This window comes from Rhinolophus hipposideros, assembly GCF_964194185.1.
Source record: "Rhinolophus hipposideros genome assembly, chromosome: 17".
NCBI classification, from domain to species: Eukaryota; Metazoa; Chordata; class Mammalia; order Chiroptera; family Rhinolophidae; genus Rhinolophus; species Rhinolophus hipposideros.
Window position 1 is genome coordinate 17,217,071 of NC_138063.1, and position 13,837 is coordinate 17,230,907.

At 35.7% G+C, this 13,837-nt stretch overlaps 1 protein-coding gene across 2 annotated transcripts in view; it reads right to left on the reverse strand.

The window, feature by feature from the left end:
- DCC (DCC netrin 1 receptor) overlaps positions 1 to 13,837 on the reverse strand; it is a 1,070,394-nt gene that overhangs the window by 310,466 nt on the left and 746,091 nt on the right. For both annotated transcript variants that reach the window (XM_081078113.1, XM_081078112.1), the window contains exon 9: positions 8,518 to 8,672. In XM_081078113.1, the coding sequence (XP_080934239.1) occupies positions 8,518 to 8,672 (155 nt within the window). The remainder of the gene's footprint in view (positions 1 to 8,517; positions 8,673 to 13,837) is intronic.

A 13,837-nucleotide genomic window follows, 5' to 3' on the forward strand; every position in this document is an offset into this window, starting at 1 on the left:
GTAATATTTTTACTGATATATCTCCTCAGGCAAGGGAAACAGAAGAAAAAATAAACAAATGGGACTACATCAAACTAAAAAGTTTTTCACATCAAATGAAACCATCAACAAAACAAAAAGACATACTGAATGGAAGAAGATATTTGCCAATAATACATCTGATAAGAGGTTAATATTCAAAATTTATAAAAAAAACTCATACAACAACACCAAAAAATCAAACAATCCAATTAAAAAACAGGCAAAGGACATGAATACACATTTCTCCAAAAAGGACATACAGATGGCCAATAGACATGAAAAATGCTCAACATCACTAATCATCAGAGAAATGCAAATACAAACCACAATGAGATATCACCTCACACTTGTTAGAATGGCTATCATCAATAAATCAACAAACAACAAATTCTGGCGAGGATGTGGAGAAAAGGGAACTCTCGTACACTATTGTTTGGATTGCAAATTGGTATAGCCACTATGGAAAACAGTATGGACGTTCCTCAAAAAATAAAAATATAACTACCTTATGACCTAGCAATTCCACTCCTGGGTATTTATACAAAGAAAGCCAAAACACTAATTTGAAAAACTATGTGCACCCCTATGTTTACTGCAGCACTATTCACAACAGCCAAGATATGGAAACAACCAAAAGGTCCATCAATAGACAATTGGATAAAGAATGTATGGTACATTTATACAATGGAATATTATTTTGCCATAAAAAGAATGAAATCTTACTATATGCAACAATATGAATGGACCTAGAGAATATTATGCTAAGTGAAATTAATCAGAGAAAAACAAATACTGCACAATCTCCCTTACATGTGCAATCTAAAGAATAGAATAAAGGAGCAAACAAAACAGAAATAGACTCACAGATGCAAAGAATAAAACTGATAGTAGCTAGATGGGAGGGGTGTGGGTATGGGGGAGATGGTGAAGGGATTAGAAAGTACAAATTGGTAGTCACAACATAGTCATGGAGATGTGAAATACAGTATGGGGAATATAATCAATAACATTGTGAAGACTACGTAGGGTGTCAGATGGGTACTGGACTTATTGGGGGCATCACTTCATAGGTTACATAAATGCCTAACTGCTGTGTTGTACATATGAAACTAATATAAAATAATATTGAATGACAAATATATATATATATGTATATGGTCACGGGATGTAAGGTACAACATAAGGAATATACTCAACGGGATTGTAATAGCTATGTACGATGTCAGAGGGGTTTTAGACTCAGGAGGTGGGGGTTATCACTTTGTGAGGGGTGCAAATGTCTAATCATTATGTTGTTTTGTACACCTGAAACTAATAATAAAAAATTGATTAGACACAAATAAAAGCATCTATAACATAGTGAAGTGATTAAAAAATGAGTTTTACTTAATTTTAGTTGGGTATCTCATCAGGTTAGTCAACTATAAATTTCCTGATGTGATACTTTCTAAAATATACTATCATATTTCATACTAAAACACAACATATATGTGTATTAAATTATATATTACTACCTTATAATCCAATCCTAACTTTAGGTTAAAATAAAGAGAAAACAAATGATTCCACAGTATGACTGAGAATAATTTATTTTATAGATATATTTTCATCAAACATTTTGTCCCTTATTTCTTTGACATTATCCTGCCCATCTTATTTTACTTTCTATCCTCAGCAACTTATGAAAGGCTTGACACATAGTAGGTGCTCAATAAATACTGATGGACTGCACAGGTAAAAAAGGGCTCTCAAGATGAGAGAATGTATAAACACATATGTGATAAATAGGCCATCTTGTCTTCTGTCTTTACTCTTCATTAGTCATGTTCACCAGCTCTTCAGAAACCAGATATAACTGAAGGAGTTCCACTAAAAAGTTCAGTTCAGCTGTTCTATCTTTGGAATTTTATTCAGCTCCCCCAGCATGATGATAATACCTGAATATGCTAAAGCCCTCTTTTGCTCTAATTCAATTTAGCAAGCAACCTATTTCCACTTTTCATAGGGTACATAACCAAAACAGGCAATTAAACCCAAAACAAATCTACTTAGGGAACCTCCTTATCCCAGGCTAGATTAACATACTTCCAGAAAACTTCTCATTATTATGAAACTTCCATGTCCTCTCTTTTCATACTCCCTAATATCAGTGAGAAATTGCTTTTTTTTTTTTTCTATATATTTCTCACCAAGCAGAGAGCTTCTCTAAATGTTGGGTTACACTACTGAAAGAAACCTGAATTATGCATTGTGCTAAAAAAAAACAAACAAAAAAAAAACAACAACAAAAAAAAACACACACACACACAAAAAAAGGAAAGAAAAGAAAAGAAACAAAAAAAATAACAGTAAGACAGTAGAAGCTTTTTTAGGGAAATTGAACTTATGCTGTACTACTGCTTAACTCAAGTAACAAGTAATCTTTGTCCTTCATCTTTGTGTTTTGAAAGATGCTTACATTTTTTTTTTCTTAACTTGAGAAATATTTTAGGAATTCTAAGTAACTATCTAGAGAATATGTTCAGATCTAGAGTCTCTGGTCTTTTGAAAATAAATATTTTATGTGAATTCAATGAATAATAAACTTTTCAGCATTCTCAGGGGACTCATCTGTCAAATATGCTTTTAGTGTTCTGCTTATATTAGTTTCCACTAGATTCCTTGAGAGTCAGGATGATATTTGTCTTGATTTTGTGTCCTCATTTACTAGTAAAGGGTCTAGTTCAGCACTGACCAATAGAACTTTCTGCAATAATGGAACTATTCGCTGTGCTGTTCAATACGGTAGCCAATACTTATATATGAATTTTTGAAGTGTGGCTAATAATTCTGAGGAACTGAATTTTTAGCTTTTATATGTATTTAAATTTTAAGTACTATATAGTAGTAGAAAAGTGACTGCTATTCTTGAGAAACTGAATTTTCAACTTACTTGTACTTCAATACATTTAAATTTAAATGGACACATGTGGCCAGTGGTTGCTGTACTGAACAGTGTAGGACCAACACTTAGCACAAAAGAATTTTTGAATGAATGAATGAATGAATGAATGAGGAAAATACAGAGTAAGTCACGTTTGCCTTGAAGTTTTCTAGCAGTGATTACACAACCTATCCTTTCCAAGCCCCCCTCTAATTATTTCACTAATATATGTCCTTGTAAAAGAATAATATTTCACCTAATTGACCATTAAATCCAAATGGATTCCTTTAGCTTTCTGTTGCTAAGCATGCTAAACCATTAGGGTTTAATTTCTCACATCTTGTATTTGTAATACCTGAAAACACGTTTGCAGCGAGAGACTTTCAAACTGCATCAGCATTTGGATGCTACCAAAAAAGATGGAATGCTAGTGCTTATCTTATTCCTTTCTACTATTAATCAATAGGCATAGACCACAAAACTGGGCCATAGTTGATTGGCTCATGGTCAACTTTGCCATCCTAGCTGTCCCAAATATTCACTCAAATCACCATGCTGTGCAGTTAATAACTAGAAATCTGTTCAAGTGATAAAAGAAATGAGCTGGACAGAACTGTAATTTACTTGGTTTGCTTAATTTACAGAATCATGATAAAATAAATATAACTGATATTTAATATCTCTCCCACATATTACGTACAGATCACATTCTATTAGCACCTTTTAACCAACAAGCTATTCATAAAATGGCAATGCTGTGACACATTTTATGGGATAATAGAGTGTTTTCTGATCCTAAGACTTAAAAATTTAGTTAGGGATACAAAGATGTACGTTAGGCAAAATTAGAAGACAGCACAGGCTAAAATAGCCTGCTAAATTATAGGGAGAAGACAATTAGAGGGAAAGTAATAAATATATATAAATGGCTGACTATATAGTAATCAGCCACTTCCAAACTGTCAATCAAATATTATATTAGCCTTATTACCTATTACAGTAGGTGATTACCCTACTGAATGCAGCACTTTGTAAGTGGAGGGCAGTTGGAATTACATTTCCATTTGATCCTGTTAGGGGCGAGGCACTTCTTGCTATTGAGTGCCTACAGGTAAGACACAGGGGTTTCCTATTTCATCACATTTCATCTTCACAACCTGGGAAGAAAAGGAGTAAATAATATCTCCAATTTATAGTTGAGAAAACTGAGGTCTCAAGGATAGTAAACTCAAGGTCTCAAGGATAGTAAACAGGTAGTAAACTTTGGGGACATGTAAGTCAGAGACTTCTCAGTTCTCTCCCTAACAACCATCAAGTAGAGCCCTGTTAGCATTAAAAAAAATCCAGGGAAGGAGGAAAAAAGCAAACACGTCTATTCCTTTAGCCAATATATTCTAAAGCCACTTGATTTCGGTGTTGCTTTTACTCATCTTTTCAGTATAAATTTAATGGACTAAGCATATTACTTACAACTCTGAAATATACAAGGGTTTTGTGGATAATTGTATTGTGGTCTAGCAAATAGGTTTCCCATTCTAACTCCAGCCTCCAGCCAAGATGTGATCCATTTTACCATCATTCACGATTAAGCTGCCGTAACAGCATCTTAACAGACTCCAAATAATAATTCAAAAATTCTCCACATGTGGTATGAAAAGATTAGACAAGTCTTAAGCAGGCACAGACTTAAATCCGGCTGATAATACAGTGGAGAAATTATATGCCATAAAGGCAGGGGGACGGAGCATGATTTAGCAAAAGGAAGATATAATCAGGGGACACAATCCTTTCTATAAATCAATTTCTATTCTGGGTGATTATTTCATAAACTGAATCTAGGGCTGTTGATCTCTTTAAATGATTACTATAAAATATAGGCACATTTAGAAACAGTTTCTAGCTGATTTATATTTCAGACATATTTTCCATCAGTATTTATTCCTTGAGAATATGGTTTCCATAATAGAATTGATATTTTCAAATAATATGGAAAACTTGAGTTCAGTTTGTATAAAAGCTATGTAATTTTAGTGTACAATTACAGCATCACATTTGGAAAACCAGTGATAAAAGGAGCAACAAACACATACCCAGATGAGAGCCATTTTCAAAAGATAAGATCATTTTGTGAGGGAGAAAAATAATGATGGTAGTGTTTCCCCACACCCCTGGCCTATAAATTCTGATATTCTAGCCAAATAACAAAATCGGCCTTTGCATTTTCTCTAAAAACATAGAAAAATGGCCTTATAAGAAGCTTTGAGGGTTAGGGGAAGGGGAGGGAGACGCAGGGAGAGGAAGAGTGAAAGGGAGAAGGGAGAAGAAAAAGGGAAGAAGGAGAGAAAGGGAAGGGAGGAGAGGGGAAGTGAGGGCTGGGGAGGACAGGAAATGAACACAAGATCTTTAGGATGTTCCATGTTTCTCAGCAGTTGGTGTATTATTGAGCAGGCTTGGAGAAGATAAGATGTTCCTTATGTATGCTAGAAATATTTTTAAATCTTCAAAATGGCATTTTGTGTTAACAATAGAAGATAAAATACACATGCAGTACCTACCTATTAGTTATGATAACATAATTTATTTATCCTAATGTCTGTAATAAAGACAGCAAGTGAGCTACACAGTACTTAATTGAAATGAATTGAAGGAGTTGGTTAACTGTTTTGAATGTGTAAAGGGTATTCTAAACATACTGTTTATTTAGACCAAGTTGTTTCTTTCTACTTATCTACTCAGAAAGAGATGAATTTTCCAATGGTAATTCTCAATGAAACAGAATCAGGTCACTGTGTAAATGAACAATAGCCAGCAAAGGAAAGAATTCGTATTCCATACAGTGGTACGAACAGAGGTGATTTAATATAGTAACACCATGCAGTTACGAAAGGCCAAAATGTGGTTAGCATTCTAAGACTGTTATCACTGCCCCTAACGAAAAAAATTTCAAGGCTCCTTCAAGTTTCTAAGGCAAAAGCATTCTCCATTTTCATTTTCTGGAGAAAAGATAGCTTACATGAGATGACAATACTAACAAACACTATATTTTATTCAGCCAGCATGCAGTTTCTATTTCGTGTCTTGTCATCATTTATGCTAATTTTTGAGTACAGTAAATTCTAACAGAGACCAGCGCCTAGTAAGGTCCTCTGCACAAATTCTCAAACTGCTTTCTGAATGAGGAGGAATGGATGATATACAAAGGACTGAGGGAGCTGTTTTTGTAATACACCACTTATTTGAGAAGGCGGGCAAAATATGATTTAGGCATAAATAATTAATTAGATATTATGCCTCAGCCATCACAGATAACGGGCCCACAGCTAATCTGTGATTCAGTTCGTAATACTTCAGTTAACAAATTCGTATTACTGTATATTTAGAATATTTGCTTTCTCACGAAGCATCTGATATCTTTAAGTGCCGTTATATCACTACATACATATGCTTTTCTAATGTGCCTCAGACAGCACATTAGGAACAGTGTTAGGAACTTAATAGATGTTCATCAACGTACTTATAAATCGACTACGTCATTGTTTTTGTTTTATCAAGTTAAGTGTAAAACGAATGATCACTGATTGTTTTTTAATTAATACTAAAAATGGCAGAAAATGTTGTAATCTGTTCTTTTTTCTGTTTTTTTTTTTTTTTTTCCCTGAAATGAGGCATTACTAATCAGTGTCAAAACAGAAAATATTTCTTGTTCCTTGTCTTGGAAAACTTGGCATTAAAAAAAAGTGAATTAAAAAGAATAAAAAACACCTGGAAATTGATTTTTTAAAAGGGATACTTAAAAACAATAATACTGATAGAAGAAAAAAAATGTTGCTTAGTTTTAGAAAGCAAGACTGACTACCTAGGATTTTTATCAGAAATGTGATGTAATCATGCCCAATCAACCCTGAAAAGTATACTAAAACAATTCTAGGGATACCATTAGGATTGGAAAGTGAAGAATTCAGATAATCCATAAAAACTGGAAAAAAAAAATCTATGAAAGTGAACATGGTTGTAGATTTTAAGTTCTACCATGAGAAAATTGACCAAAATTTTTCTGTAGAGAATTTTTGATGGTGGTTAAGCTGTCAGTCTGTACATAACATGGCATATAACATCTTTGAAAAGATGTATTTTGACCTAATTTGTTTTTAACTTTATAGATTAAAAATACGCAACATTTACATAATCCAGTTATATTTATTTATATATGTGTGTGTGTGTGTGTGTGTTTGTGTGTGTGTATACACATATATATTATCAATGAAGAGTTAACTCAACAAAGAAATTGATGACTCAAATAGTGTATTAATATAGACACTGTGAAGTGGAAATTGACATCTAGGGATTTAAATCCAAACAGCAATGAAACATTCTTAAGAACAGAAACCTGGAAGTGAGCTCAGCTTCATGGGTATGCCACCAGAGAAGTTGCACAAAGCAGTGTGCTCAGAAGGGTCCTGTATGGAGCATGGCTTAATATTCTGCTATAGCTTTTTGTGTCTTGCAAATTATTTAGCTGGTCCTGCCCGGGAGCCTACATTTCCTATAGATTTTCTGAAACCTGTACATTAGTAGGCCTTTAAAGATACTGTCTGAGGTTTTATTTCAGTGAGGCAAACATTGCAAAGACTTGTACACCTTAGACCACTGCCCACCCCCTCCAGTTGTTAGCATCTTGCCTTTGCAGCTTCGGCCAAGTGGAAGAAAGAATGGAGATTTTGCCAAGTGTAGACCATGATATCAGCACCAAGACTACATATCTGAGTGCCCCTGCTCGCTTTTCTTCAATAAACTTTGAAAAATAAATAAATAAATAAATAGATTAAATAATTAATAAGGCTGGCAAACTGCTCATCAATAATCAGTCCTTTCAAATAACATTAGCAAATGAGCAGAAAAATCCAAAATTTTATAAGATCAGAAATATTTTGCAAACGTACAGTTTGGGAGTTGTTCCTTCATAAAGGTATAAATCACAGAATTATATCTTGGTCAAAAAAACATTCAGCTGCTTTACTCTGTGATTATGTAGCTTACTATAGTGATTTAAGTTAGAGGATAGTGACAACGTCCAATAAAGATCGTCTCTTTGCATTTCTTGAGTCACAGTTCCCTTTTGGAAGCTTCCTGAGAGCATTTGGCGCATGTTTACACATAAGTTCATTACTAACTCCCTGTTATTTAGAAGTCCTGTGACACTGTCCTTTTTCTTTTGATGTTACATTCTCACAGACAAACTTGGGAAATCTGAAAAGTCAATGGAGGAGGCTGAAACCGACATTGATGATGAAGCACTGGAAGGTAAAGTCAATCACTTACTTAGGAAGTAAATATGCAGACTCTATAGATGGATTAGGCCTTTATAGTTGTGAATTTGCCATTACAAAGATATGGCCTAAGTGGGGAGGCCATTTTGTTAAAAAGTTATCTTACCTTTAAAAATTTTTGAGTTAAATATGTTGCCTCAAAAATTTTCCTTGCATTTCTCAAAAAATTTCTATGAAAGGATTTAAGAATATAGCTGGTGAAAAACAAATACGTTCTAAATGCTGCCCTTCCCTTTTCATACTCACACTCAGGCTGAGTGGCCACTTTGATGGGTTGAGAACTCTCCCCTGGTCCCCACTCGTTGTAGGCTACTACTCGGAAGGTGTACACGGCTTCTGGCTTCAGATTTCCCACAGTAAGCTGAAGGGACCCAGGTTGGGATGTATTCAATGCTCGTTCTCTGGGAAATAAAAGTTGCAGAGAAAGATTATTCCAACATGAATACGTTTAGCCAAAACCTTATTTAACATGTAAAACTAGTGAGGTGGAAAATTTCTTACTCATTTGATGTTGGCCTAGGACATAATTCAAGACCCTGGGGGCTGACTCTGGGAAATAAAGTAACTGGAAGGGCCTATAAATAAATGTTTCAGGGTTACTGGGGAGTTCAAGTTTGGGCCATTTCCATGAACCTTACCAAGTCTTATCCCTTGACACTTTACAATTTAGAATTCAAAACTCACGACAATTAGCTATTCAAATAAGAAGAAACCACTGGAATGTAGACAGGAAGATGCATTTCATAAACATTCAGCTAATGATAGAAATTAAGGTTTCAATTCTTCCACAAATCGGCCTTTGTCGGCATTGCCAACAAAGGCAGATTCTTTCATTGTCCACATGGAAAAGGGAGATGCTATGTGTTGATGTGTGTGGGGCGTGAGCTCCTGTGGTCATGTTAAGAGCAGTTAGTGAAAGGAAGTAGATCTCTCCAGCGGGAGGAGAAACTGCCAGGCATGTCTATTTGCCTTGTTCCTCAAGTCACATCTGCATGTGTCCAATTCATTGTCCAATTAAAAACTTCTTCAGTGGTTCCGAACAAACGAATTAATCTGCTAGTCATGGTGGGATTGTCAGTATACATCAAGCGAAGACAAACCGTAACGACATGGAGGTTGACATACAAGAAACGAGAACTGTTAAAGTATTCTGTAAGGACACACATGATTTTAGACATGTATATCCTCATCGGCCTCATACAATTAACTGAATGAGTGAAGAAGGAACTTCTTCTAAGCTACTCAACTGTTTCTTAGGGTTTCTATTTGTAGATAATTTCTCTTACATCTCCTTTCAGCAGAAAACTTTTACTTTCTAAATAAAGTAAAAGTACATTGTCTCTTGTAGATAGGATAGTTTTATTATCATTATTTTACAGGTATAAAATGTGATTTAAAGAAACATTTTTTCCCCCAAAGGACACACAGTTAGTTAATGGATATCACAGTTAAGAATTAAATCTGGGGCTTCATCCTTTAATTCCAGTATTGATATCATTCAACAATAATGGTAAAAGGAGGGGCCTATTTGGATCATTGGCACGTTGGGTAGAAAACAAGAGATCCTGAAAGGGAAGAAGGCAGGCTGAGCACTCAGAAACCATTTGAGGACTGATTTGTCTACGATCTACTGTGAGTCATTTCATGATGTCTTTTCTAGACCTTCAAGCAACACACTTGTCATTGAAGCTCAGATTTTCATACCAAACTTCTTGAGTATCTATAAAGAAAAACAGCTTTCATGATTGACTTTATTTTTATAACTACTAAATAATTTAGATGAAATAGCTGTTGTTCCAGGACATGCTGGCATAACCCTTGGAACAGGCAATCCTCAAAGGAAAAAGAGCAAGAAAATCTGGGCATGTACAAGCAAAAACGTCCAAAAATCATATAACAAAAAGATCACTCACATAGAAGAGGGGATCTTGTACAAGGAATGGAGTTTTAGGTTCCCATAATCTCCATCAGTTTCCAAAAAGTTTACCAAATCAATAATAGTCATGAGAAATAATATATATTCATTGGTATGGATAATTGACACTGCCTCAATGTTACATAAAGTATGAATAAAGTGTGTGTGTGTGTGTATTTATTTATCTTTGAACAAAGCATCTTTAGAAAACACTTCTTTAGTAGTGATCTGTAAAAACAAAATTTAAGCAAATACTGTGTGCTTTCTCTGCAAACACAGCTTCAGAGAAAACTGTGGCTCCTCTTTTAACCACATGCTAGTACTGCCCTGGATTGACCACCAGTTTCTTCAATGTAGGCTCTTAATGGTTTTGCAGAATGATTTAATTTAAAAGTTTCACTTTTATGTGTCACTTTTCAGCAATCTGCTTATCCTATCCAAGTGAAGCTGCAGCAAAATGCCATGTAGGCTGTGGAATGCACGCAGGATTCTTAACTCTGGGGTTGTTTTGGCTTCTTCGTTAACTTATCTGAGCCCCAGATTCCTCAAATGTTAATTGGCGCCATAAAAACTGTTTACCTCATAGAGTTTGTAAGGAATTAAATGAGATGTTGTATGTAAACCATATAAAGCAGAAGGCACGATGCCTGGTACTCAATATGGAATCTTCCATACTGGTAGTTTTTGCTGTCATTTGTATTAGTATTCCCACAAAACACCACCACAACCTCAGAAACAGTAAAATGTTCTTGAGCCCAAGAAGAGGACTTTTCCACAAAGTATTTCAGAGCCAGGAATCTGAGGAGAGAAATTAGTAAGAGGTACAATCATAAAGAAAAAGTGCATAAATATATTTAATTGAGCTATGGGCCTGCAAAATTTCTTTTCAAATATTTTCTGTCAGATTAATTTTGTTTGCAGAGATAAGTAAAATTAAAAATGGTAGTCATAACTAGAGATATTGAACAAGTTCCAATAATGGAAACAGTAATATTTTTAAAGGCAGAGGCTTTGCGGACAACTGAGAAGGAGTCGTTGTTCCATAAGTTCCAGCGCATAGCTGGACAGCGTTGTGATAGCTGATGTCCCCGCTGGTGTCGGGGCTTTGTTTCCAGGCTGCTTGGAGGCTTCCTCAGGCCCTAACAGAGTGATATCAAACTGCTAACGCAATGCAAATGCATTCTGGGAAAATGGTATTTCCTGCCACATTACCCTTCACAGATTTGTTCAGTTACAAGCTCCAAAGATTTGCAGGAGGCTTTTGATCAACCTTTCATGTATTGATAGCTGAAAACGAAACATCACAAATTATTTCCCAACAAGTAAGTCATTTCTGAGTTTGTTAGGGCAGTTTGTTACTCTGTGTTTCTCGAATCCCACAACAGAGCAATGCCAGCCACCTAAAGCAGTTAAACTCTCCATAATCTCCACATGTAAGCAGTCAGTCATTAGGTTTTTCTCTGTACTCACTCTAGTCCATGCTGCTCTGTAAATGGGTCGATAAGCACACTAGGTTCCAAAGAACAGAGAGCAGTAGATGGTAAGAGTTTGCGCAGTTACTGTGTTGGAGTTCTCTGTCTGCCACTGCACTGAATACTTCTGGCAAAGCTGCAGAGGTCCAGCGCAGTGCCTCTCAGTGAAGTTCTGGCCTATGACCATGAAGACGTAATTACCCTTCCAGTCTGCAGAGCCCAGGGTCATGGCTGCTGGTAGCAGCCATATTGTCAAAGCTTCTTCACTCAACTTCCTTTACCCCTGCCTCTGAGTTGGTAGTGTGGGGTTCAGGCAAGTTCAAGAAAAGTTGACTGAAATAAAGGGAATGAGTCACCTGTGCTTTCTAGAATCCATTCACTGAATTCATTCATTGACAATCCAGAGTATAACTACACAGTCTGTCTCCTCCTGCTGGCTGAAAAAGCTGTAGGCACTTTGACCTTTACACAAAGACCAAGAAGAGTTCCTTAATAGACAGTATTTCTTCCTTATAAATGCTGGTGTTCGGTGCTTTGGGTTACATGGTTGAGGAATTTTGGCAAATAACTGCTATTTCTAAATGCAAACACTTTGACCCAATAATGATAATGCGGGTCATTCTGTGCTCAGTCGGTGTAAGTCTTCTCAGGCTGATATATTTTGAGGCATGAAGTGAAACATGATGGCATAACATGCAAACTTGAGCAAACTACATTAAGACCTAAATCTGGTTAGGCTACAGTTTTCTATGACGGGAATTGGCCCTACTCTCCTTTTTCCTTACAGTGTATTGCATTATAATAGTTTTTCCTAGTTTTTTTGTCCTTCGTGTTGCCCATTCTATCTTCTATCGACAGATATATTCATCTAACACACGCAGTCTGTCAACTCCATGCCCCAAACCTTGCGCTGACTGTTATTCTATGGTTAATACAATCTCAGCTTTGGGACAAGATCCAAAAATCTTCAAGATGCCCAAAACTTTTCAAGCTCATCTGCAATGAGTCATAACCATCCCCGCTTCTCTGTCTTTTGTCATCCTGCCTTTCATGAGTTTTGGTTTGTTTCATTTCAGTTAGTTACCTTCTCCTGATTCACAGTTCCTTTTCGATTTGGCAAAAGCCTGTTCATTCTTCAACTCCAATTCAAATGAAATCTCCTGGCTGGAAATTCCTACCATAATGTCCTCCGATTTCAGCAGCATTAAATGCTCTCTCTTTTTGTGCTTTTTGCTGCTCTAGGTTTATACATTTACTGTAGCATGCATCCCATGTTATGAATAGGCATGTCTGTCTCTTTAACTCCGTTGTGAATCATTTTAGAAGAGAAGCCATATTCCATTCATATTCTGTTGACACTCAGTACATAGGCCCATGGAATACAAAGAATAGCTATGTTGCTGGTGCTCACGTTTTTTTAAATGAATGCATAAAATGAGAAAATTGTGCTAGAATAATTGCATAATATCCCCACATAGTGTGATCTCATAAGTGCTTCGAGAGCTGGATTCTATTCCAAATTCCATCACAACTTGGTTGGGTGGCCTTCCACATGCCACGTAACCTTCCCGAGTCTCATTTTCATTATTTGAAAACTGAGAGAGTGGGATCTACTCAAAAAGTCTTTGTAATGTAATATTTTTTATTAGGAATAGGAAATCGTGTGTATTTGTGTGTGTGTTTATTTGGTTTTATTTTTTAGCTGAATTCAACACTTCTGTACTTATATTTCAGAAGTAAATGGAGTTTAAAGATTAAGCATGACACTGTTTCTTAGTGGATCATTTATAACAACATCTTCAGTTAACATATTAAGTAAACACATATTGTCTTGCCTAAGTTTAGCAGGGTGTTAACACTTAGTTACAGCTGTGAGGTGAGCAACAAATGTTGTCTTGATGTATCAAATACCTAATTAGTCGCTTCAAGGGCCAAGATTTATATTAATGTTCCTTTGTAAGGAAGGAACTACACTACTTTTAATGGAAAGGTTTTTAGCATCTTTTTATTCACTCCATTTTCATTTTTTAATTTTTTTTAGTGAGAGCAAGAATGGTGCAATGATGAGATCTCAAAAGTGAAATACGGTGTTACTGGAATAGGGTTCAAAGTGACAGCAGGGACCACCATCCAGATGTTACACTCATTATTACCCCAAAACCAGAGACTTTGGAATCGG